The following is a 27,995-nucleotide window of genomic DNA, read 5'->3' on the forward strand; positions in this document are numbered from 1 at the left end:
ACCGAAACTAAGCATATAAGTTGGCCACACCTTCCACAAAGTACAGAATTGTACGTTTACAAGGAACTTAGCTCCAGTTTGGACTACTGTGGCAGATAAGTGTGACGTCACAGAAACAAAGATCCTTGCATAAAGAGCATTGTACAACGTTACAATAAAAGCACACCTAACGTGTCGATATGGGTTACCCTTGAGTACCATAGGAGATCAATGCTGATCCACACTGTGGACACGCAACACCAATGAAGCGTTAGCACGCTCACAGGTGCCATCCAACACATTCGAAGAGCGGTACTCCAGCACGAAAAACTCTTCTCCAGTTTGCGAGGTGAATACTGTTTCCAAAATTACGTTTTCTCCTTGACTTGCCAGTTTAACTGGCACGTCGCCTATTGAACATATCGAGGATTTATTCACGGTAGTCGTCGAGAAAACTTTTGCTATTGTTCAGAAGCCAACGCAAATTCTCAGGAACATCACGGGTGCTGCACGGAACTCCTGATTGGATACTGAACTGAAAATTCTAACGCGTCGTAATTGGCAGGATCGAAGACGCTATCCGTCGCAATATCCAATAAATAGAAGCACACACCCAGAGAGTCACCGATTTTGCTCTTCTTTTCCGTGATTGTGGTAATACACAGATGCACCAAAAGGTTGCTCTAACACTATGCACTTCCGAGGTGCTTTTGAGGAAGCTCGGTCCAAAGCTTTCCGGTCCTCCTGAATACCAAACGACAGCGTCAGCCGTCAAGCTGCAGCGTTAGCACAGATGACAAAGGCTGCAGACAAAATCTGCCTGTGCTGCATTCAAGTCTCGTCATAATGTTTTTATAGTCTTTCGACAAACAGTTGTATCACAACAACATGTTTCTTCAGAGTTAAAAATGATGATAATAATAATGATGGTAGTCACAATCGTACATTCGACCCGATATATAATCGAGGTATATTAAGGAATAGTGATTTAATTATTTATCGGCACATCGATGCGCGTATCACAGTGAAGTCATACCGTACTTTATCCGTTTCGAACAATGTACAATGTTTCTTTGCTTTTTAGCAACACAAGAAATCAGCTCTGTCTCTTATTCGTGGCATGGGCCAGGAGATGCCTGCTTTCCTACCTGCTGTGCGCCCGAAGTGACAAAAGTTGTCAGTGCACTGTTTGCAACAGTAGCGATCGAATTTCCTGGTGGAAGATTTGGGATAGAAAAGATGAGATTCAATCCGAGACTAATGGTCTGACGCCTTAGAGGATTGTAATAATGTCACTGCTCGACAGCCTGCGGTTTCTTATGGTATCCAACAGGTTCGGAAAAGTTTCGATCTCGATGTCTCGAAAATGCTTTAAAAGCACAGCGTTCTTAAACATCATTCGTTTCATCTGAGTATGTACTACAAAAGTGAAAAAAGTAAGCAAGATCGGTGACCTTTTGGTTATATGCTTTCCTTGTATGTATCACAAACTTCGTCGTAACGATTTGACATCAGGTTGAGATTTACCCAAGTACACTATTTTGGCACAAGAGGCGAGACACTGTCAGTAGGTTCTCGAATCCACAACGCCGTGTCGGATAAAGTTAGCTTGTGGTCGCTGATTTGTCCAAGGTTGCAGATCCGCGGTTTCATATAATGTTTGAGGAGATTTTAATAATAAACAGAGAGTTTGCGTATTTTTCGCTTATTATTATTATTATTATTATTATTATTATTGTTATTATTATTATTGAGCACAAAGTAGCAACATGTTGCTCCACTTCAACATGGCGTCGTCTGCGTTGCCACCGCAGTATTTAGCAGAATCTAATCATCTGAAACAGTGGCTCATGTCGTTCTGCTAGGAACTGGCCCAACTCACGGAAAGGTCTCCAGAGCTGTCGACAAATGATCGATCACCTCTTGCTGCGATGGATGTCTCTTTACTATGGTTGAATGTGATTCTTATGCTGTCGACGAGACCCCTACACCACGATTGCGGTTTCTTATGAATAAATGATCATTTGTAGCCGGATTGAGTGACTGAGCGGTTCTAGGCGCTTATGTCTGGTACCGAGCGACCTCAACGGCCGCAGGTTCGAATCCTGCTTCGGGCATGGGCGTGTGTGATGTCCTTACGTTAGGTAGGTTTAAGTAGTTCTAAGTTCTAGGGGACTGATGACCTCAGATGTTAAGTCCCATAGTGCTCAGAGCCATTTGAACCATTTGATCATTTGTACAATTTCCGATGACACTGAAGGCCAATTTCCAGTGTGATTCAGTGCCGCAGAGTTGAATTCAGGAACTCTCGCAGATTGAAGCTTCTGCACGCAGTAACTTTATGCTTATAATATATTGAGTGAACCGCGATTATATGGCGATTGGAGTACTAAAAGCGGACAAAAAACTAAAATCGCTACAAAAATTTTAAAAATAAAAATGAAACAATATGGTTACCATAACTATATATCAAAAGATTGGTTTTGGTTGCATATTATTAATCTGAACTCGAATTTTCCCAAGACTAGGTTTTTTGTATGTAATCGATACTCTTATCTTTTTTGGTTAGAATTAATTAAATGGTCTTTTGGCTGAAACACCTGACCTATTTTAAGGTTTTACATCGATACTTCAGTTGCTTCAGAATGCTGTTTCAAACAAGGTGCTCCCAAAACGGTCTTTGCGGGATTTTTTAGTAGAATCTGCCCCCACAAAACCTATTAAGTCATTGTGAATTAGAGGTGGTCCAGATCTGAAATAGTTATTAGTATTGCTGGGGATAATGTTTGAAAGATAAACCCGATATGGAAAATTTAACCACACGAAAACAGCTGAAATTTCAGGGAGCAGCAGAAAATGTATGTTATGTTACATCAGAACGAACTTTTATTACGCGAAGATTAGGTTATGACAGACACAGCGCCTTCTTTCTGACGCAATAGGTCTTTGATTTACAAAAAGAGCGGTCAGGTCAATAGAACCGTAAAATAGCTGAGTTGCGTTCTGTGGGTATAACACTACTGCGGGAAAGTACCATACTGGCGGACGACCATCGCTTGTAATAAAAACGTGTCCAGGTAATCTACAGAACCAACAGCAATAGCAGATAGTGACACGTTCGTAACAAGCATTTGCTGAAACGTGGCACTTACCCTCACCAATTCCTTGAGCCTCTCACGGTTGTAGACGTTCCCGATCTCGACGCCGAGCAAGAAGTCGAGCACGCGGCTGATGGGATAGGAGAGCGGGAAGGTGAGGCCCATGATGAGCTTGGTGACGTAGATGGTCTTGGCGCCGACGGCCAGCCCGTGCCTGGAGCAGATGGCCTGGGGCGTGATCTCGCCGAAGATGACGATGGCCATCGTGGAGCCGATCACGGCCACGAGGCCCGACGTCAGCTCGTCCATCACGATCGTCAGCGTCGAGTTCACGAGCACGTTCCCCAGCAGGATCGAGCACAGCAGGTAGTTGCCCATCTTGCGCACGGGCATGATGGCGCGCGCATACCTGTCGCAGAAATGGTCCAACGTCAGCCAGAACGATAGTCCAATACAAGTTAGTTGGCAACTGACAGCGAGGCAGATTGCTACCGCCTCCAATACAACAATGGGAGATGGCACTGTGGGCTCTAGGGACACGAAAAAAATAGCCATACTTCTTGGTATCGAGTACTTTCATTTCGATACCGCCCTTTTACTCGATACTTTTCAACTGATATCAGTACTGTACAACAGATATCGTATCGAATGATTCTAGTATTGATTTATCACATTTCTATCATTTAGCCAAAATTATAGCCGCATGATTCAGTTCTAACACTTTCAACACGGGCGGTATATGCTATTGAAACGTCACATTGTAGTGAATTAAGGTGCAATGTGCCTGAACTGCCACGAACACCAATTTTTCGACAGTAAAGGAAAACTTTATTACCATTTTGCATATACTGTGTCCGCCTTTAAAGAGCTACACACCAAGCTAATGCATAGAGTGTCTCTCCAAACAGTCGTGAGGCGCCTTCTACCTGGCGTTTTGGCAGATATTTCCAATTTTGTTTTTGCAATGTGCAGTTGGAGTCAGCCCAAACAAATACTGCGCATCACGTTTGTCACGCGACACCCAGTGTCGAAGGAAAGCGTCGGTTTCTTTCCCGTCACGAACAAAATGATTTTTAAAACCGAGTTTTACGTGCCCATTCGACAGAGCAGTCCCAAATTAGTCTATTGTGACGTTCGTTTTACCCATATGAACTGAGAGGGACAGCAAGACACGAAGAACAGCCAGCAGCGACAGCACCGCCTTCGCCCGCGCTGACTTGCCATCGCAATATTGTTGCATACTGCGCATGCATTCCGTGACGTTTCTTTGACGTTATATCATGAGCAGATATACCGGACACACCACTTATGGTAATTTCGTAGTTAACGGACTACATTCTAGGGTGGAAAACTCAGTTGTAAGGAATGTTCAAACGTGTGCGTGTGAATTCCTAAGGGACCAAACTGCTGAGGTCACCGCTCCCTAGACTTACACACTACTTAGAGGGACTGCGCAATCCGTGACATGGCGCTTCAGACTGGCTCATCTACATCTACATTTACATTTACACTCCGCATGCCACCCATCGGTGTGTGGCGGAGGGCACTTTACGTGCCACTGTCATTACCTCCCTTTTCTGTTCCAGTCGCGTATGGTTCGCGGGAAGAACGACTGCCGGAAAGCCTACGTGCGCGCTCGAATCTCTCTAATTTTACATTCGTGATCTCCTCGGGAGGTATAAGTAGGGGGAAGCAATAGATTCGATACCTCATCCAGAAACGCACTCTCTCGAAACCAGGCGAGCAAGCTACACCGCGATGCAGAGCGCCTCTCTTGCAAAGTCTGCCACTTGAGTTTGCTAAACATCTCCGTAACGCTATCACGCTTACCAAATAACCCTGTGACGAAACGCGCCGCTCTTCTTTGGATCTTCTCTATCTCCTCCGTCAACCCGACCTGGTACGGATCCCACACTGATGAGCAATACTCAAGTATAGGTCGAACGAGTGTTTTGTAAGCCATCTCCTTTGTTGATGGACTACAATTTCTAAGGACTCTCCCAATGAATCTCAGCCTGGCACCCGCCTTAACAACAATTAATTTTATATGATCATTCCACTTCAAATCGTTCCGTACGCATACTCCCAGATATTTTACAGAAGTAACTGCTACCAGTCTTTGTTCCGCTATCATATAATCATACAATAAAGGATCCTTCTTTCTATGTATTCGCAATACATTACATTTGTCTATGTTAAGGGTCAGTTGCCACTCCCTTCACCAAGTGCCTATCCGCTGCGGATCTTCCTGCATTTCGCTACAATTTTCTAATTCTGCAACTTCTCTGTATACTACAGCATCATCCGCGAAAAGCCGCATGGAACGTCCGACACTACCTACTAGGTCATTTATATATATTGTGAAAAGCAATGGTCCCATAACACTCCCCTGTGGCACGCCAGAGGTTACTTTAACGTCTGTAGACGTCTCTCCATTGAGAACAACATGCTGCGTTCTGTTTGCTAAAAACTCTTCAATCCAGCCACACAGCTAGTCTGATACTCCGTAGGCTCTTACTTTGTTTGTCGGGCGACAGTGCGGAAATGTATCGAACGCCTTCCGGAAGTCAAGGAAAATAGCATCTACCTCGGAGCCTGTATCTAATAATTTCTGGGTCTCATGAACAAATAAAGCGAGTTGGGTCTCACACGATCGCTGTTTCCGGAATCCAAGTTGATTCCTACAGAGTAGATTCTGGGTTTCCAAAAACGACATGATACGCGAGCAAAAAACATGTTCTAAAATTCTACAACAGATCGATGTCAGAGATATAGGCCTATAGTTTTGCGCATCTACTCGACGACCCTTCTTGAAGACTGGGACTACCTGTGCTCTTTTCCAATCATTTGGAACCTTCCGTTCCTCTAGAGACTTGCGGTACGCGGCTGTTAGAAGGGGGCAAGTTCTTTCGCGTACTCTGTGTAGAATCGAATTGGTATCCAGTCAGGTCCAGTGGACTTTCCTCTGTTGAGTGATTTCATTTGCTTTTCTATTCCTTGGACACTTATTTCGATGTCAGCCATTTTTTCGTTCGTGCGAGGATTTAGAGAAGGAACTGCAGTGCGGTCTTCCTCTGTGAAACAGCTTTGGAAAAAGGTGTTTAGTATTTCAGCTTTAAGCATGTCATCCTCTGTTTCAATGCCATTATCATCCCAGAGTGTCTGGATATGCTGTTTCGAGCCACTTAGTGATTTAACGTAAGACCAGAAGTTCCTAGGATTTTCTGTCAAGTCGGTACATAGAATTTTACTTTCGAATTCACTGAACGCTTCACGCATAGCCCTTCTTACGCTACTTTGACATCGTTTAGCTTCTGTTTGTCTGAGAGGTTTTGGCTGCGTTTAAACTTGCAGTGAAGCTCTCTTTGCTTTCGCAGTAGTTTCCTAACTTTGTTGTTGAACCACGGTGGGTTTTTCCCGTCCCTCACAGTTTTACTCGGCACGTATCTGTCTAAAACGCATTTTACGATTGCCTAGAACTTTTTCCATAAACACTCAACATTGTCAGTGTCGGAACAGAAATTTTCGTTTTGATCTGTTAGGTAGTCTGAAATCTGCCTCCTATTACTCTTGCCGAACAGATAAACCTTCCTCCCTTTTTTTATAATCCTATTTACTTCCATATTCAGGGATGCTGCAACGGCCTTATGATCACTGATTCCCTGTTCTGCGCTTACAGAGTCGAAAAGTTGTGGTCTGTTTGTTATCAGTAGGTCCAACATGTTATCTCCACGAGTCGGTTCTCTCAGTTGTAAGGAGCTGGCAAAAAGTTCCCCGACAGCTGATTAAGAACGGGTGTCGATCAGTGTAACACAGGTGTAATAGCGGCGTGACAAGCGTAAAAGCGCCTCAAAACGCGCGATGTATTCTGTGACATCAAGAGAAACAAAAATAGCGCTGCACGGCTCGATACGTGGAATATTGGGGCCCTTAACTGGGTAGATGACTTACAGAATTTAAAAAGGGAAATACATAGGCTGAAGTTACATATGGTGGGAATCAGTGAAGTGGTATGATAGGCAGACGAGTACAGCGTTCTAAACAGGAAATCAAATAGAGTTACGTCTAACGATGATGAATAAACAGAAAAAGAAGTGGAAAACATCATTCAGTCCCTGAAGAATAACGAAGCACCAGGAGAAGACGCTATAGTTGCAGAGCTGTGGAAGCAGGCTGGAGACGAAGCAATCAAATAGTTGACCGAGATTATCGATGTTCTGTCTTAATCGATATGCTAATTGTAACATTAATCCGAGCTGTTAGTGCTGTTCCTTCTGACTGATTATGTTCCAACAATTCTCCTAGATACCAAAATCTGTCAACTTTCTCAATTTGATCTTGTTCCAGCTGTAGTTCAATGGGAGTAGCACTGATGCTGGTGATGTATTTTGTCTTTTCTAGTGGCAATTGAAGTCCTACCTTGGCAGCCTGGAGTTTGAGCATACTGAGCTGCTTTACTGCTACTTCCACTGAGCTTGCTATAAGTGCCAGATCATCTGCGAAAGCTAAATAGTCTACTACTAGTCCCATTTGTGTCCCAGGTAAATACCGCTCGGTATATTTTGTACTTCCATTTCTTTTCGCCACTCTCTGATGACCTTGTCAGGTGCACAGTTGAAGAGAAGAGGTGGAAGTCCGTCTCCCTGTCTAACTCCTGTCTAACTCCAGTCTTTATCTCGAAACTTTCTGAAAGTGTTCCCATGAACTTTACTCATGATTTAGTGTTACTCAGGGTATTTTGGATAAGGCTGTGGGTTTTCTGGTCCAGGCCCATTTCCTGCAAAATTCTCACAAGAGTATGTCTGTCGATGGAATCGTATGCTTTCTTGAAGTCAACGAAAGTAACTACGTACTATTTATTCGCTAGTTTAATTTGACTTAATACTGACTTCAAGTTAAGGATCTATTGAGCACAAGAACGTCCTTTTCTAAAACCACCCTGATAATCTCCTAGTTTTGGGTCCAATTGGGGTTCGGCTCTGTTCAATAATGCCTTAGATAATATCCTGTAGGTGACTGGTATCAATGGGATCCCTCTATAATTGTTGATGTCACTCAAATCACCCTTCTTGTGTGAGGGGTGGATCAGAGCAGATGTCCGGTCATCTGGTAACTTCTCAGTGTCCCAAATGCCTCTTTAAGGCTTGTATGATTGACAGGTCACTAACTGAAATTTAAATATAAGAGACACGTCTGTGATAAACATTCAATGTGTTATTGCCTTGAAAGGGCATACTGTAAGATGTAATACAGAGCATATAAAAATTCCAAAATCAATATGGCGTCTGCTCCATCGAGTGACGTGTCATTACATCACTGCTATTGGTGTAATTCTGTCATTGACGTGTAATGTGTAAAGCGTACGAATCGACAGTTCACCTAAACAAAACCAGATTTTTTTTCAGAAAAAAGTCTAATGTAGTATGTTCTTTTTGGAAGTATGTTCTCTTATCCGCACATGATGTGACATTTATTGTGACTTTTTCTAAAATCAAATCCCAAATGAGATTAGTTTTTCTCAGTTTCTTTGCCAATCTGGGAACCGGTTTTACGCGACAACAGATGTGAAGTTTTTACAAAGGTAGTGCTCTCTTGTATTGTTCGTAATATCGCAAATATCTGTGAAATAACAAATTTATCCATACCATCAATTTATTAATATTTGCTATCAGTCTTTCATTCCCGTGTTATGTTCGTGACGTCAAAAGCAAGTCGCGAAAGTTTTTTTACGCCGTCATTTTTCGCTCTCACACTGCGAGGCTACAACATGCGCTATTTTCGATTGGACATCCTTCTCTTCAGACACGCTCTTATGGTCCTCTTCGCTTGAAACCGCGTCAGTTCACTTTGAGAGTGTGTTTATAACAACAAATCTTAAAAAAAATTCAGTTACTTTTGCTCGGTCGCCAAAGTGTTGGTTTTGCAGCTGTAACGTGCCACACACGGCACTAAGTCTTTGAGACACCTTTACCTGATTTCTGTGTCAGTGCTTTTTGAAGATCGGATCATGATCTTATTGTTGAAGGCAGTTTTCTCTTGAGCAGTTCTAACTTATGCTTTGTTCTGTACATTCCTACTGATATTTCTTACTAAATAAGTAAATGAGTCAACTTGCTCAGACAAATAGTTATCAACGCAATAGCGAACTTTGGCTCTCTCTTCTTTGAGTTTTATATTGGCGTCGCGATGGTTTCATAAAAATAGCCGGCTGCTGTGGACGAGCGGTTCTAGGCGCTTCAGTCTGGAACCGCGCGACCGCTGCGGTCGCAGGTTCGAATCCTGCCTCGGGCATGGATGTGTGTGTTGTCCTTAACTTAGTTAGGTTTAAGTAGTTCTAAGTTCTAGGGGACTGATGACCACAGATGTTAAGCCCCATAGTGCTCAGAGCCATTTTTTTGTTCGTTGCCCGTACATTAGTGTACCTGTCTGTGAGTCTTCTGAGGAAGTCTCTCTTCTATCTAACGTTTAAAGGTGAGGGGGGATAATGCAAAATCTTATGTGGCATATTTTCGTACCTGCAATACTACTTGGTTTGCCCTTTCATCAACGACACTTGCCTCATTTTTATAAATGTTTCATATTACTATCCAGTCCTATAGTTTATTCGCGCATCCTTCAAGAACTCACACTTTGTCCCGTTTGATATCATTAAAGGCTTTTTTTCATTGGCTCTGGAAGCTATGCATACAATTATAATCATTTCTAGACGATTCCCTACAGCTAATTTTTCGGGTGGTATTCGTTCTTTAGTCCCCCTATTTTTTTCAGAATATAAACTGATCTTTTGAGAGTATAGTTCTTTGATGTTCAGGAAATGGAAATGAGCGTTTGGCGTCATTGGCCGGGAGGCCCCTCGCGGGGCAGGTCCGGCCGCCTTGGCGCAGGTCTTATTACATTCGGCGCCACATTGGGCGACCTGCACGCCGGATGGGGATGAAATGATGATGAACACAACACAACACCCAGTCCCTGAGCGGAGAAAATCTCCGACCCAGCCGGGAATCGAACCCGGGCCCGGAGGACGGCAATCCGTCACGCTGACCACTCAGCTACTGGGGCGGACGATGTTCAGGAGAATCACGGTTATATTTCAATGCATGAACAACTAGACTCCGAGTCCTGTAGCTTTCACATTTTATGCAATCTGGCTTCTTGGGGATGGGTATGATATGTTTCACACAATCCGTGGGCGCTTTCCCTGCTGACATATAGGATGACACTCTTAAATGAGGACAAACTGCAGAAAACGATGCCTGAGGTGGTTTAAGTAGCACAGACCGTCATGTGCACATATGGCTGGACCTACGATCCAAAGGAGATACACCCACTTGAAGGTGGAGATAAAAGATGTTTGACAGAAGCGACATGCGAACACAACAGCAAGTGGGAACGTTGTGCCTGTACTAGTGTTTTAGCTCCACGCAAAAGGGAGCAGAGAGCTACAGCACCATCATGTCGCAGCCACACTGACCTTCCCAGCACCAAAAGCACGTCTCCCAGCAAGGGATTCAGAGTCACCGTGGCAAGGGCAGGTAAGGACGACTGGTCCCACGAGGCGGTCGCCAATAATCCCCGCTCACACGCTGAAGTCCAACTACTGTCGATCGCTAACTTTCACCATACCATGAGGATTCTCCGCAGCCCACGGGTGAATGTTGTGACAGTTGACGATACCGCCCCTGGTAAAGCTAGCATCGTCTGTGAATAGAATTGATGAAACAGATCCCAGCACTTTTAAGTAGGCTGTTTATGTTTTCTTTATGTAAGTAGGCTGTTTATGTTTTCTTATTGGCAACGTTATGTAGCGCTCTGTATGAAAATCACTGGCTGTACTGTGTGCAGTCTGTGGCTAGTTTGCATTGTTGTCTGCCATTGTAGTGTTGGGCAGCGGCAGATGGATGTGAACAGCGCGTAGCGTTGCGCAGTTGGAGGTGAGCCGCCAGCAGTGGTGGATGTGGGGAGAGAGATGGCGGAGTTTCGTAATTTGTCATGAACTGCTATATATATTATGACTATTAAGGTAAATACATTGTTTGTTCTCTATTAAAATCTTTCATTTGCTAACTATCCCTATCAGTAGTTAGTGCCTTCCGTAGCTTGAATCTTTTATTTAGCTGGCAATAGTGGCGCTCGCTGTATTGCAGTAGTTCGAGTAACGAAGATTTTTGTGAGGTAAGTGATTTGTGAAAGGTATAGGTTAAAGTTACTCAGGGCCATTCTTTTGCAGGGATCTTTGATAGTCAGATTGCGTTGCGCTAAAAACATTGTGTGTCAGGTTAAGCACAGTCGTGTATAAATTGTTCTAAGGGGACGCTTCACACTATGACAGCCTGTGTGATGAACCACCGACAAAACCATCGCCACAGAGGCAAGCCCGTGCATAATAAGCCCTGTACGTGTTGTAAGCGAAACTGTCATGGAACTGTAATGGAAAACGTTCCACACGGTCGTCTGGATTATCCTATGCTGGCTGTGCCACCTGCCTGGTGCTAATTGCGGGGTCACTTACATCCCACCTCCGTGTGGGGTGTACTGCTCTTAAAACGAGTTTCCGGCCATACGTCCATATGACCTTGCTCCTAACCCATTCCCCGCAGTTTGTCCCCTTGAGCAAAATCACCGTGTATATTGTATCACAAAAAATTAAACATCATTTTTCAGTTTAGTTCCTCCTGATTCAAACAGTTCAGCTGGATTGTTGCCTATACCAGGAGTGTTGCTGTTATTCGGGTTCTTCAGAGAGAAATTCAAACTCATCTTACAAAACAGGTTGACTCAGGTTAGTTGCATCTACTTCTGCTTTTTCCTCAATGAATTTTCAGGCACTTTTCCGCTGTACTGTTAATAGAATATCGGAATGAAGATGTGTGTACAGTTTTTCCCGCGATCACTCTGTCTCCCCTCCAACAAACTACGTGGCAGTTTCTACCACATAGCTTATATCTCACTTTTATTAATCACGCTTCATCGAGATCTTTCTTATACGCACTACAATAGAATTCTTGAGTGGTTCTCATTTGACACTGCAGACGACAGGAACCCTCTCAGATACACAGGGTGTCCATAATTGGAATTCCAGTTTCAAAACGCTGTAGAAAGAGAACCACTGCTTAGAATGGCGTCACATTCGAACAGCATGTTATTAAAAAAAAAAAAAAGGGAAACGTCATGGGAAAAAACGAAAATTTTACCAATAGATGGCGCTGTAAACTTCATAATATGCACACCAACACACGCATGAAACACAGCTGTCCGAGACATCTAACGCAACTGTCTCCACGAAGGATGGCGCGCTGCTGGTAAAGCAGTTAAGCAGTTTCACAAGAACGGTGACTGTGCGCCGGTAGCCTGCGGAAGTGCCGAACACTCAAGCGCAAGAAGATATTGGTGAGGGTCTGAAGAAAAGATCACAAAATTCGAAAAGACACTACGGGAGGGATCGAGAGGTGATGCACAAACATGCAGTGCACGTGAAATTGCCCGAGAACTGGACATGCCTGCGAGCACGGTGCATAACATCCTATGAAACATCCTGCATTGCTATCCATACAAAATCATTCTTATTCAGGAGCTACTTCCTGCTGACCTGCGAGCAAGACAGACATTCGCTCTGGAAGTTCTTGCTTGTATGCAAGTGGACAATGAATGGCCATGCAGTATTCTGTGGACATAAGAAGCCCATTTCCATATCCAAGGACATGTCAATACGCAGAATTGTATAATATGGGCAACGGTAAATCCGCTCGCAAGTCAGCCTGTAACACTTCATAGTGCCGAGGTGACTCTGTGATTCGGGGTTGACAGCATCGTTTATTGTAGAGCGTATTTTTTCGGGGAGATGAGTCCTGGGTGCCCTGTTATCTGTGCCGTCACTGGTAAACGCTGTGAGAGTCTTTTGTACACCAATAGCGTACTAACTCTTCAACAGCGTGGATGTGTGGGTAGGATCACTTTTTATGCAAGATGGCGCTCCTCCGCACATTGCACAACCAGTGAGCTCCTGCTGCTATCTTCGAGACGATTGCAGGGAACGGTGATGTTTACCCGATCGCATGGACTACTACACTGTTAATTTGGCCTTAAAGATGATCTGTTCAGTGCTCCAGTTTCAAACGTACCTGTACTGAAGGCACACATTGCATAACGCATTCTGAACGTTGCCTCCCGAGACACTCCGATCTGTTGTGAAAAATGTTGTTTCCCTTGCGTCAGTAACATGTTATTCTAGTTTGACGTCATTCAGAGACGTGGTTCTCTTTCTACAGCGTCTCGAAACTGGAACTTTAATTATGGACACCCTGTATTAGCTAATGACATGCGATACAATTACTGCCTTAACTGTATCTAGTTGATAAAAACCGTAGTGTGAATGTTAGTAGTTTTTCAGGTTTTGTTACCATCGTTAGTGTCCTGCTTTTAAATTTCCCCCTCAACTGTAATGAGAAGCCAGACAAAAGTGTCAACCAACTCACGTACAAGATTTTGGAACAATACTAATGACAATCAAAATATCCACGGGTGTGCTGCCGGTCTATAGTGTCCAACGGGCACAATATTTCGGCGATCATACATGTCGCCATCATCAGATGAACCGACGGACTGAGCTTCTGTGAACGTGCCGGCACGGAGATCCGTACGCTATGGCTGCTCAGAGGGAACTGGGTTCGGTCGCGGCGGCGGCCGATTTAAATACCCTCCGCCCGCGGCACGCTCCCTCCGCCGTCCGCGCCCCGCGCCACGGTCGCGCGGTGGAACAGGTTGCGACGGCGTCTGAGATGACGTCGGTGTGATGGCTCTGTCCGCCGTGGTCGTCACAACTATACGTTTGCTCGTTTTACCCTTGATTAACCCAATCGCTGGTTCCCAAGCCTTGCTAAGATTACAGCCACAGTCACGGTTTATGAGGTCATCATTGGTGCGAATTTCGATGGCCTCTCTAATAACGCTGTCCCAGTATCTCGACGTCTGTACCAGAATCCTCGTGCGGTCATACTCCATGGCGTGATTTTCCGACAAACAATGTTCAGCGACCGCCGATTTGCTCGGATACATCAGTCGAGTGTGCCTCTGGTGTTCACGGCATCGATCATCGACGGTACGCATCGTCTGACCAATATGCGACTTGCCACATTGACACGGAATCTGGTACACGCCGGCCTTCCTCAAACCGAGGTCATCTTTGGCGCTCCCCACCAGTGCACGAGTTTTATTTGGAGGACAAAACACAGTTCCGACCTGGTGTTTCTTCAGAATGCAGGCGATTTTCCCCGAGAGTGCGCCTGTGTATGGAATAAATGCAGTGCCTACCTCCTCCCTCGTGACTTCATCCATCTCAACAGGTTGTGCTGCAGTGGTTGGGCGGAGAGCACGTTGAATCTGCCACTCTGAGTACACATTTTCTCGAAATACAGTTCTCAGGTGTTCCAATTCCTGGGGTAGACTCTCTGCGTCAGAGATAGTGCGCGCCCTATGTACTAGAGTTTTAAGCACCCCGTTCCTCTGTGAAGGGTGGTGGCAGCTGTCTGCGTGCAAATACAGATCAGTGTGCGTTGTCTTCCGATACACCCCATGACCTAGGGTGCCGTCAGCCCTTCTCTTGACCACGACGTCAAGGAAAGGTAATTTACCCTCCGTTTCAGTCTCCATAGTGAATTTGATGTTGGGGTGTATGGAGTTTAGATGTGTAAGGAAGTCAAGGATTTTATCCATACCATGTGGCCAGATGACGAACGTGTCGTCCACGTAACGGAAAAAGCAAGTAGGTTTCCATACGGATGACGATAGGGCTTCCTCCTCGAAGTTCTCCATGTACAAATTCGCTACCACTGGTGAGAGTGGGTTACCCATGGCAACTCCCTCCGTTTGTTCGTAGTATTCTTCATTAAAAAGAAAATACGTGGAAGTCAAGACATGCCTAAAAAGTTCAGTGGTCTTCTCGTCAAACTTCTGACTAATCAATTCTAGTTGCCATGTAGTGTTTTCTTTTTCCAATTTATTTTCTTCGTATCTGTTGATGTTATGTCATCTAAAGGGTTGTAGAAGTGGTTATGAAATTGCAGTGGTGTAGCCAATGTATTTGTATGAGTAATTGCTTTGTGTATTTTGCTAGTTTCTGCTCGTTCTAGAAAGAATTTTCTTAAATTGTTTACCTGTCCATAATGCAGGTTTTTTTTATGTCAATAAATCCCCTTCCTCCTTCCTTTCTGCTTAATGTGAATCTTTCAGTTGCTGAATGTATGTGATGTATTCTGTATTTGTGGCATTGTGATCGTGTAAGTGTATTGAGTGCTTCTAGGTCTGTGTTACTCCATTTCACTACTCCAAATGAGTAGGTCAATATTGGTATAGCATAAGTATTTATAGCTTTTGTCTTGTTTCTTGCTGTCAATTCTGTTTTCAGTATTTTTGTTAGTCTTTGTCTATATTTTTCTTTTAGTTCTTCTTTAATGTTTGTATTATCTATTCCTATTTTTTGTCTGTATCCTAGATATTTATAGGCATCTGTTTTTTCCATCGCTTCTATGTAGTCGCTGTGGTTATCCAATATATAATCTTCCTGTTTAGTGTGTTTTCCCTTGACTATGCTATTTTTGTTACATTTGTCTGTTCCAAAGGCCATATTTATATCATTGCTGAATACTCCTGTTATCTTTAGTAATTGATTGAGTTGTTGGTTTGTTGCTGCCAGTAGTTTTTGATCATCCATGTATAGCAAATGTGTGATTTTGTGTGGGTATGTTCCAGTAATATTGTATCCGTAATTTGTATTATTTAGCATGTTGGTTAGTGGGTCAGAGCAAGGCAGAACCAGAAAGGACTTAATGAGTCTCCTTGGTATATTCCACACTTAATCTGTATTGGCTGTGATGTGATATTATTTGAATTTGTTTGGATATTAAGTGTGGTTTTCCAATTTTTCATTACTGTGTTTAGAAACTGTATCAATTTAGGATCTACTTTGTATATTTCCAAAATCTGTAGTAACCATGAGTGGGGTACACTATCAAAGGCTTTTTGGTAATCAATGTATGCGTAGTGTAGGGACCTTTGTTTAGTTTTAGCTTGATATGTCACCTCTGTATCTATTATCAGTTGCTCTTTATATCCTCGTGCTCCTTTGCAGCAGCCTTTTTGTTCTTCATTTATAATTTTGTTCTGTGTTGTATGTGTCATTAATTTCTGTGTAATGACTGAAGTTAATATTTTGTATATTGTTGGTAGGCATGTTATGGGGCGATATTTAGCTGGGTTTGCTGTGTCTGCTTGATCTTTAGGTTTCAGATAGGTTATTCCATGTGCAAGTGTATCAGGGAATGTGTATGGGTCTGCAATGTAACTGTTAAATAATTTAGTTAGATGTGAATGTGTTGAGGTGAACTTCTTTAGCCAGTAATTTGCTATTTTATCATTTCCAGGGGCTTTCTAATTGTGTGTAGAATTAATTGCTCGGGTGACTTCATGTTGCAAAATTATCACTTCAGGCATTTGTGGTATCATCTTGTATGTATCTGTTTCTGCTTGTATCCACTGTGCATGCCTGTTATGTTGTACCGGGTTTGACCATATGTTGCTCCAGAAGTGTTCCATGTCTGTTATGTTTGGTGGATTGTCTATTTTAATGTGTGTGTTATCTATTGTCTGGTAAAATTTCTTTTTTTGTATCTTCCAAGTCCTTTGGCCAATGCTTGTAATTTCTGCTTCTTTTCATCTAATTGCTCTATCGCTTCTCGTTGTGAGATTTTACCTAACGTTTTTCGTTTTTTTTTCTGACATTTCATTTCCTATAAATTGTGTTAGCTGTCTGATGTCTTTTCTCAGTTTTTCTATTCTGATCTGTAGCCTGTGTTGCCATGCTGGTTTTGTGGGTTTCTTCTGTGTGTTGGTTTGTTCTGATCTCTGCCTAGTGTGTATATTTAGTGTAGTGAGTGCTCCTATATAAACTCTTCCATAGTTGTGTTTTCATTTATTTTGTTGTGTATGATTGTGTTGATAGTTTTTATTGTTGTTTCGACTTGTGGGTTATTTGGCGGTCTTTGCAAGAATGGTCTAATGTCTGTATGTGTGTCTTTGTATTCTATATATGTCAGCTGAAATTTTTCCTTCTATATCTAACATGTGTGTCACTTCGTGTTCTATTTGTGCTTGTTCTGGTGGCTGTCTTAAGATTTCGTTTCCTCTGATCGTTTAATTGATGTGTGTTGTTCTTTGTTTGTTTGCTCTGGAATGTTTGAGTCCATTACTGTATTTTCTTCTTCTTCTTCTTCTTCTTCTTCTGATTGCACATTATTTTGTTCCAGTATTTGTTGTACTTGTTGTTTGATGTTTTCTAATTCTGACTGGGGTATCCTGTTATTTTTGATTATTACACGGATCTGATCAGCTAGTCGTTGTCCTGTTAAAAATTTTAATTCTGGGTATCTGATAATAAATGTTGTGTATACTTGTGATCTGTATCCAGTTGTGTTGGTTCCTAGGTTTGTTGCTTGGTAATAACAGAACATGAGGTATCGATTAACTTCATCTGACCATCTCATCCTCTGTCTTTGTTTTCCTTCTAGGGTGGTTGCAGGAAGCATATCCTGCAAAACACCTCTATTTGGATTTAAATCACTTTCCAGTTGGCTAGCAGTGTCGTTACCATTGTGGGCGGGCATAGGGTTCAAACGTCGTCCCCGACCATGACGGCGCTTGTCCGAGGCTTCTTTAGTTCTGTCCTGAACCAACTAATCACACTAAAAGGGGGGTTAGCCCTATTAGTGGTTTGTTCTTTTCGTCGCCTTTTACGACTGGCAGAACATACCGGAGGCCTATTCTTTTCCCGGGCCTCCATGGGTTATTATTATTATTATTTCTTTTTCTTTACTTTCTCAGACTGTTAAGTCTGGTTAAAAATGGAACGTGACGCGGACCTTGATCAAGCGTGACTTCCTTGTAACTGTATGGTATATGTTATATTGCATTTAGGAACTTTCGGGTAATTGAACATGTATCAATAATTACAGATTTCTGTAGTTGTATATATATGTTTGGATGTAGCTGTATTGCATTGATGTACTGGTGGATACTGTGAGGTATGACTCCTGTAGTTGATAGTATAATTGGTATAATGTCAACTTTATCCTGATGCCACATCTCCTTGACTTCCTCAGCGAGTTGGATGTATTTTTCAATTTTTTCTCCTGTTTTCTTCTGTATATTTGTTGTGTTGGGTATGGATATTTCAATTAGTTGTGTTAATTTCTTCTTTTTATTGGTGAGTATGATGTCAGATTTGTTATGTGGTGTTGTTTTATCTGTTATAATCGTTCTGTTCCAGTATAATTTGTATTCATCATTCTCCAGTACATTTTGTGGTGTGTACTTGCATGTGGGAACGTTGTTTTATTAGTTTATGTTTTATGGCAAGTTGTTGATGTATTATTTTTGCTACATTGTCATGTCTTCTGGGGTATTCTGTATTTGCTAGTATTGTACATCCGCTTGTGATGTGATCTACTGTTTCTATTTGTTGTTTGCAAAGTCTGCATTTATCTGTTGTGGTATTTGGATCTTTAATAATATGCTTGCTGTAATATATGGTGTTTATTGTTTGACCCTGTATTGCAATCATGAGTCCTTCCGTCTCACTGTATATATTGCCTTTTCTTAGCCATGTGTTGGATGCGTCTTGATCTATGTGTGGCTGTGTTAGATGATACGGGTGCTTGCCATGTAGTGTTTTCTTTTTCCAATTTACTTTCTTTGTATCTGTTGATGTTATGTGATCTAAAGGGTTGTAGAAGTGGTTATGAAATTGCAATGGTGTAGCTGATGTATTTATATGAGTGATTGCTTTGTGTATTTTGCTGGTTTCTGCTCGTTCTAGAAAGAATTTTCTTAAATTGTCTACCAGTCCATAATGTGGGTTTTTTATATCTATAAATCCCCTTCCACCTTCCTTTCTGCTTAATGTGAATCTTTCTGTTGCTGAATGTATGTGATGTATTCTATATTTGTAGCATTGTGATCGTGTAAGTGTATTGAGTGCTTCTAGGTCTGTGTCACTCCATTTCACTACTCCAAATGAGTAGGTCAATAGTGGTATAGCATAAGTGTTTATAGCTTTTGTCTTGTTTCTTGCTGTCAATTCTGTTTTCAGTATTTTTGTTAGTCTTTGTCTATATTTTTCTTTTAGTTCTTCTTTAATATTTGTATTACCTATTCCTATTGTTCTTTAATATTTGTATGATCTATTATTATTATTATTATTATTATTATTATTATTATTATTATTATTATTAATAATAATAATAATAATAATAATAAGAAGAAGAAGAAGAAGAAGAAGAAGAAGGAAAAAGAAAAAAAGAAGAAAAAGAAGGAAAAGAAGGAAAAGAAGGAAAAGAAGGAAAAGAAGGAAAAGAAGGAAAAGAAGGAAAAGAAGGAAAAGAAGGAAAAGAAGGAAAAGAAGGAAAAGAAGGAAAAGAAGGAAAAGAAGGAAAAGAAGGAAAAAGAAAAAAAGAGGAAAGGCCTTCTCTTCTTTCAGTCCAGTGTAAACGCTTGTTCACAGTTACAAGGGAACTTCACTGGCGAATCGTGTGCAAATGCACGCGGTGTAAGCGAGACTTTACGGGGTACTCGCCTCTTCTCAGTGGGCGTGCCCGTGTTGCAGATGATCTTGAGGTCGGTCTGGTCCATGGACATGAGGCCGAGGTTGAGGCCGGAGAAGAGCGCCGAGAAGACGAGGCAGACGCAGATGACGATGATGGACAGCCAGACGGGAAGCAGCGGCGTGTGCACGCTGAGCGACACCCACGGCTCCTCGCCCTGGTGCACGAACGCGGGGCCGTCGCCGATCTCCATGCACAGGTAGTACGTGCCCACCACGGACGGCACCGTCACCACCGCCTCAGCCGAGGTGCCGGCCTCCGACACCTGGTTGATCTGCACACACACCGCACAGCGTCGCATTACAGCCCTCTCCTGCACTCCAGCAAGCAAGTACCACAAATTATTACTATCTAATTAGTATAATCATACGCTATTATCTCGTTTCACTGCCATTCGCGTTTCCCCTTTTCCTAAAGTAACCCCAGTTGCGATTTTGTATAATTCTTTCTTAAAAAAAAAAAAAAAAGTCGCGAAAGTACTATAATTGCACTGCTTGATAATTGCTAAGGAAGAGACACATCACCAGACAGCAATAATCACAGGCAATGGTGGACAACATTAAACATAGTACATAAGTATAGAGGTAGAGTGAAATATTTGTAGCGAAAAATGGTATAGATTTCACCACATGGGAAAGCAGGATAACCATACACAAATAACGTTCATGTTATAGAGGCCCACTATAAATGAAATTACAATGAAATCCAGACCATTGGCTGCTTACAGGCGTTCATAAATATCAACGCGGACAGTTGAGAATGTGTGCCCCGACCGGGACTCGAACCCGGGATCTTCAGCTTACATGACAGAGGCTCTAACTTTTTTTTTTGACCTCATATTTCTCGTTATAGTTTGTTCCATTTGTTCGGGGCGGACGTCCTATGACGTTCGTTTAAGTTCTTCGTTGATCCATTCACTCAGTTTTTTTTATTGCACAGGGCAGCTAACCCTCTGACCGAGCACGTTGAGCTAGTGTGCCGGCTGTACCCGACTCAGCTCAGAGGATAGTGCTACTGGCACGCTCCCCGCGAGACCCACATTTCCAGCTTACTGTCCACACAATACATTTGTAGTGCGCCTGCATGCTGTACTCATTTCTCGCGGCAGTCAATCTAGCGATTCCCGTTAGAGTTTGAGCAATGTGAGTGCAAGTCCGAAAGAACAGATACCATCTTCACATATTCATTTCCCAACATAACGGTCGACATCGGACTCTCAGTAAAGAATATGCCTTCCTCAGGTAATAAAGCATATTCTCAACCATTCATGCTGGCTACCAAACTGTTGTGGAGTCCTAGGACGGGGGGGGGGGGGGGGCGGCGGCGGCTATTCTCCCACTGCTCCCCCAAGGTGCGTTTGACTTCTCGTCAGCTGCAGATTGAATTGCTAACAGTGCTGCAGGGCGGGTTGGTCAAAAACAGTGCGAGGGGGCCTTTCAGTCCCTGACTATCCTAAGGATGCAAGAACGCCCTGTGACTCCCACCCGCACAGAGAAAGATCGTAAATTACGTACTACGCTCGAGATGCTAGAAATATGTAGATCGCTGTCTGGTATACTTTGATGATGTATATGTTCGAGAATTAAAAATAAATGAACGTATTGCACAGTGATCGATCTATATTCGCAATGGTACTGGCGAAGTAGAGGAAAGGATGGTTTAGCGATGATACTGAAACTGGGAAGCATACTGTCAAAAATGGTTCAAATGGTTCTGAGCACTATGGGACTTAACGGCTGTGGTCATCAGTCCCCTAGAACTTAGAACTACTTAAACCTAACTAACCTAAGGACATCACACACATCCATGCCCGAGGCAGGATTCGAACCTGCGACCGTAGCGGTCACGCGGTTCCAGACTGTAGCGCGTAGAACCGCACGGCCACTACGGCCGGCAAGCATGCTGTCACATCGTTGCTCAGTGTTGAAATGACTGTAAAATTGCTAACATTTTTCGCACTGTTGGTCTGAAAATACACACTCCAGCGATCACTATGCCATACGTCGATTTATAAGGCTTGTATAGTTTTCAATACATGTGTTAGCGATACTTGTGAGCACCTGTAGAATCAAGACCGACTGTTGTTACGGCTTTGTCCTGTCATAAGGAAGCTATGCGATTTAACATGGAATACTGCGAAGAAAGGGAATGGAAGATTCTTTTTTTTTACTTGGAAAAGTGTGTCAAGTCATAAGACTGGTACAGATATTTCTATTTCCAGAGCCACAGCCGTCAGCAGAGGGTATTTCTGATACTACACTCATTGTTGAATGTCATCCAATTGAGTCTGCAATCGTAACAGTTACTTGTATATCAAATATATATGTAGCCGGTTTCCTAGGACGATCCTGTCTGATGTGCAAGGAGTACGTGGCGGCAGTGGCCTGTGGCGGGAATGATTCACATTTCCAGCTAAAGGCAGGAGCCGTCCAAATGCAATGACCAGTTGGGGTACAGAAATGTAGCTGATTTAACCGTGTCGTCCTCTAGACAGCTGAATAGTGAACCAATACTCAGTACGTGTTGGACAACTTTCGTAATCGTCTGTGTTCCCCATGGAAATTCGTGAAGATTCAATATGGACATGTGTTTGCGCTGGACCATTATTCCCTCCTGTGTAAATTGTCAGACTGTCTGCTTCTGCACATTTCCCGCCTTTATTTGGTTGAGAGAACCTCAACTGTGGTGTGCGCATCTAGCGGGTGAAAGATGGGTGGAAGACATGTATGCACTTTCTCTACATGTGAGAAACACCTTAGTTGACTCTAAATTATAGGGATGATATGGAATCTGTTATATCACTGACATCGGTAATCGTGAGTGGAAATACCAGTTACCTCTATTTTTTTCGAGTTTTCAGATTAAGATCTTCGCAGACGGGATAAGTTTCCAATTACTCAGTGGTTTACAGCACACTGCACCTTGCTAACGTTCCAGGTTTCTAGAGAAATAATTTTCAGTCTATATCTTCCGAATTATACTGTGCAAGCGATATTGCTATGTGCTTGATATCGAGAAGTATCGCATAAATGGTACAGTATTCTGGCAAATCATGTGAAAATACTTGTTTTCTTGCAATCTCAGAGGCGGGAGATGGGTGTAGAAAGCAAGCAAGCAGGTCTGAGCCAGAAACAGTGATGCCTTTGTGCCGAGGGGAACTGACCCAGTCTTTGTACAACAGTCTTCACAATATATGTACGAGAGTCTGGTGGTCGCTAGCCACATGCAGAATGCAGGAGGGAAGATTTTGTATGGCGCAGGATACGAATTGCATGTTTACTAAATCAATACGATATGTGATGATACATAGCCTGGTTGGAGATCAGTTTCACTTTGAAATATTCAAGCTTGTGTCATCAGTGGCAGAGCAGGGTAATCGAGGAAGTATCTTTCCATATTCGAGGATCTGTAGACCACTTTTTCAAGGTTTAACTGTCAGTGCAAAATGGCGATCTGTACAAAATAGTTTTGAGGCATTGCAACAGTCTCTATATCGCGTCCAGAGGGAGACTTTGTGGTTGTTTACATAGACCTGTGACGTCAGTACAACTCTGCCAACCTTTTAGCTCCACTTGCGATGGTGAGTCGCTTAGCAATTAGGTCTTCGCTGGACTGCAGGTACGAAGCCTGTGCATCTTTGCACCCGCAATGGCGGTTAGGGAAACACATGCGTGGCTGGAAGCATCTCGCAGGCTGGTCTGACGTTCTCGCGCCACGCCAGAGTGCACGGCTTAGGGTAATGTGACACCAGGCACATCAGCGTAATAAAGAAACGACGTGAACTCCATCCCTAAATAAATTGTTTGAAAGTAAATAAAGTACTCTCCTTCCTCTCTCCGGCAGCTTGACACAGACTAAGTCCTTTTTCCGCCATTTTTTCCCCCGAGACCGCCATGGGACAACAGTGCCCTCTGGTGGCAGTAATGTGTGCTAGGTCAGTAGGACTCTGGACCTCATAGTGAACACACTGGATGGAGCTATTGCCTATGACAACTCAAATTGTTTAAATAAACACTGCATGCCAAATAAAGAGTTATGTCCATCTTATCCAGCAGCCCAGCACAGGCTAAATCGTTTTCCCACCAGTCACAAGGAAGAGGTGCTGAGTGGATGATTTAGGTTAGTGGAGGTAGCCAAAGTGATCCTTTTTCCTGCCCAAATTTGAACTTCCCACTATTTTCTTGGGAGGGGGGGCGGCTGAGGGGAGTGGGTTAGGTTAGTGGAGGTAGGCCAACTGACCTAGCTTCCCGTCAAATTCTTCCCGAGATGTCATTGTGACGTTGCCACATCTATCGCCACCATCTTGGATCCACCATCTCGAATAAATTTGGTAACAATGCAGAGTGGGGCTGCAGAGCCTTTGTCCTCCTACTGCCGATTATCTCAAAACTGTTTGGACCGATTTAAAAGGAATACAACTAGAGAAGAAGTATCAACCAAGGGAGTGTGTAGAAATCGGTGATCCATACGAATTCGAACGTAAACGGGTTCCAAGTATTATACGGACACTATATCGTGGCAGTTTTAGGCAGGGAGCGTTTTGAATTGTGTTTGTATAAGATATCAATAGAAATCGGGCCTGAACTACCACTGTCAACCCCAGCAAACAATTCCGCCGTAGTCTCTCCCAAATGCTTTGTTACTCCAGTTTGCCTTGGGTTGCAGACTGATTTTTTTTCCTCAGTTGAAATGAGTGAAGAGACTAATCCCAGTGCATAATGGGATTCGAATGTGACCCCTCGCAACTACAAAAGGTACCAGCAATCTTTATGACCGTTATGTCAGTTCTGCTTTCGTGGAAGCACAGAACACGAGCGTAGGATGGAAGCCCTTCGAGATGGAGGTTTGGGCTTGTTTCCCCGGACCGCTCCTCTCCCCTCGGGCAGTGTAAGTTCTCATTTGCTTACGTTTGCGGCCAACTTCCACGATATACTGTCCGCATAATATGCCGCAACTGCCGTGTCTAGGATAGCGTAGGAACCAGTAACGCATAGGCGGGGTCCGATCACTGCCTGACACTCTGGCCCGTCCAGTGGGCTGTGTGGCAGGTTCCATATAGGTTTTAGCCGAGAGTCAACTGGAAGAAAAGTTTGAGAAGATGGTTGCCTCGCTTCTGTGGACTGGTGTGTCAGGAGCGTCTCCTCACAGAACTGTGCACAGACTCAAAATGACACCTTAGAAAGTAATGGTATTTCGCCGACCGACTAGTGAAGGAAGGAAGAAAGGCAGGCACGGATGAAAGAAGAAGACTTGAGTTTGTCTCGTGAACGACGAGCTGATTTGAACGTCGAGACGACGCGCCTGCGGCAGTTTGCCGGTGTCTAGGCGAAAGAGGGCGGCGGACTGACCGTGAAGACCTCCGGCTGCGGGAAGCTGCAGGGCGCGCCGCGCGCGGCGGCCACGCGCGTGAACGTCATGTTGGTGCCGGGGCGCAGCGCGACGCCGAACAGGCGCAGCCGCACCTCGGAGTCGGCCAGCACCTGCATGCGGCCTTCCTCCACCTCCACCTTCTCCGCCTCGATGCGCAGCGACACCACCGACGCCACGACGTCGCCCTCGGCGGAGCCGGCCGTCTGCAGCCGCACCTCCTGCGCCCGCGACAGTCCCGGGGCGGAGGCCTCCGCCGCCAGAGGCGACACCGTCGCCGGCTGCAGCCGGGACTCCGGCAGGCTGACGTTGCGCCGCTGCCGCCGCACCACCCACCTGTAACACCGCGCCACACGGCCCGCTCACAACACAACCCCAACCGTATCCGCCAATGCACACTACTGGCCATTAAAATAGCTACACCAATAAGAAATGCAGATAAACGGGTATTCATTGGACAAATATATTATACTAGAACTGACATACGATTACATTTTCACGCAATTTGGGTGCATATATCCTGAGAAACCAGTACCCTGAACAACCACCTCTGGCCGTAATAACGGCGTTGGTACGCCTGGGCACTGAGTCAAACAGAGCTTGCATGGCGTGTACAGGTACAGCTGCCCATGCAGCTTCAACGCGATATCACAGTTCATCAAGAGTAGTGACTGGCGTATTGTGACGAGCCAGTTGCTTAGCCACTATTGACCACACATTTTCCATTGGCGAGAGATCTGGAGAATGTGCTGGAAAGGGCAGCAGTCGAACATTTCCTGTATCCAGAAAGGCCCGTACAGGACCTGCAACATGCGGTCGTGCATTATCCTGCTGAAATGTAGGGTTTCGCAGGGAGCGAATGAAGGGTAGAGCCACGGGTCGTAACACGTCTGAAATGTAACGTCCACTGTTCAAATTGCCGTCAATGCGAACAAGAGATGGCCGAGACGTGTAACCAATGGCACCCCATACCATCACGCCGGGTGATACGCCAGTATGGCGATGAAGAATACACGCTTCCAATGTGCGTTCACCGCGATGTCGCCAAACACGGATGCGACCATCATGATGCTGTAAACAGAACCTGGATTCATCCGAAAAAATTACGTTTTGCCATTCGTGCACCCAGGTTCGTCGTTGAGTACACCATCACAGGCGCTCCTGTCTGTGATGTAGCGTCAAGGGTAACCGCAGCCACGGTCTCCGAGCTGATAGTCCATGCTGCTGCAAACGTCGTCGAACTGTTCGTGCAGGTGGTTGTTGTCTTGCAAACGTCCCGATCTGCTGACTCAGGGATCGAGACGTGGCTGCACGATCCGTTACAGCCATGCGGGTAAGATGCCTGTCATCTCGACTGCTAGTGATACGAGGCCGCTGGGATCCAGCACGGCGTTCCGTATTACCCTCCTGAACCCATCGATTGCATATTCTGCTAACAGTCATTGGATCTCGACCTACGCGAGCAGCAATGTCGCGATACGATAAACCGTAATCGCGATAGGCTACAATCCGATATTTATCAAAGTCGTAAACGTGATGGTACGCATTTCTCCCCGTACACGGGGCATCACAACGTTTCACCAGGCAACGCCGGTCAACTGCTGTTTGTGTATGAGAAATCGGTTGGAAACTTTCCTCATGTCAGCACGTTGTAGGTGTCGCCACCGGAGCCAACCTTGTGTGAATGGTCTGAAAAGCTAATCATTTGCATATCACAGTATCTTCTTCCTGTCGGTTAAATTTCGCGTCTGCAGCAAGTCATCTTCGTGGGGTAGCAATTTTAATGGCCAGTAGTGTATTATACACTAGTAATGCGCGCGATAACCTTGATGTTGCTAAGACCTAGACGTGGCGTAGTACATCGTACAGGGGTGTAATGCCACTTCCTCGGACGAGAAATGAAAATCAAAAATTAGCTCCCAGTTCCCAAAGATTTCCCCAAAACAAGTTCCAAATTCCATGAAAAATGAACAAGCAAACAAAATTCCAGTTAACACTATTATTTGGATATTAACCAGTAACTGAATCATGAATCTAGTCCTTGGTAATTTATTAACATATGAAAGAAAGATAGGATTCCAATAAAAACAAACTCAAAATTCAAAATCATAGTAAATCGCAATATCATTATAATTCGCAAAGTAAAACCAACGTTCCCAAAGAATACTCCCTGTGAGTACTCTTTGAGATTCGTGAGTCATGGCTAAGGATAATTCAATCCATTGTCACTACATTACGAGAGTTAGCCGAAGCAGGTCATACTTTTGAATGCTCGTATATGTAGGCGCAATTAGTCTGTTTTCTCAGAATTTATTATTGCGATCTACTATGACGCAGTGAAACGATACTTGGACTTCAAATATTACGTTATTTAGAATTCAGATAGAGGACTTGCATATAGTAGACAGAAGCGACTTTTAATTAGATAACCTGAAGTTAACACTATTTAGGAAGTGAACACAGATAGACAATTTCATCCGTAATAACTAACAGACTATGGAACTTGGCGACAGTTACGAAGCTTATAATTTATAATTCCCCCCCACCACCTGGGAAAGCTTCTTCCTCACGGTTCTGTTAGGAAGTGACTAATATTGTGTAATAAACCAGCATATCGTGTCAATTCACGCATTTATCATTCAAGTTTTGCAATATTGCTTATAGAGATAACGTGCTGCGATATTATTTGACTGAAGCGCTCGGCGCTTGTATAGGAACTCCTTGACTTTAGGAACTGATAACACTATTACGACTGATTATAGATTTGAGATTACAACCAGTCTATAGGGAATTTGGTGTCGCTGGAACTAATCTGAACTTATCATTAATATTTAAATAGCAATTGATAAACCATCAACTATAAACGATTTAATTACGACATTTTGTGAGGTAAATATCTCGC

The 27,995-nt window shown here is 43.7% G+C and overlaps 1 protein-coding gene across 1 annotated transcript in view; it reads right to left on the reverse strand.

Moving 5' to 3' along the window:
* The window catches only part of LOC126181501 (unextended protein), a 534,918-nt gene that overhangs the window by 127,077 nt on the left and 379,846 nt on the right, over positions 1–27,995 (reverse strand). The window contains exons 2-4 of the mRNA XM_049924776.1: positions 25,075–25,429; positions 19,699–20,000; positions 3,132–3,486 (exon numbers count right to left, since the gene is read on the reverse strand). Coding sequence (XP_049780733.1) covers positions 3,132–3,486; positions 19,699–20,000; positions 25,075–25,429 — 1,012 coding nt within the window. The remainder of the gene's footprint in view (positions 1–3,131; positions 3,487–19,698; positions 20,001–25,074; positions 25,430–27,995) is intronic.

This window comes from Schistocerca cancellata, chromosome 1, assembly GCF_023864275.1.
Source record: "Schistocerca cancellata isolate TAMUIC-IGC-003103 chromosome 1, iqSchCanc2.1, whole genome shotgun sequence".
NCBI classification, from domain to species: Eukaryota; Metazoa; Arthropoda; class Insecta; order Orthoptera; family Acrididae; genus Schistocerca; species Schistocerca cancellata.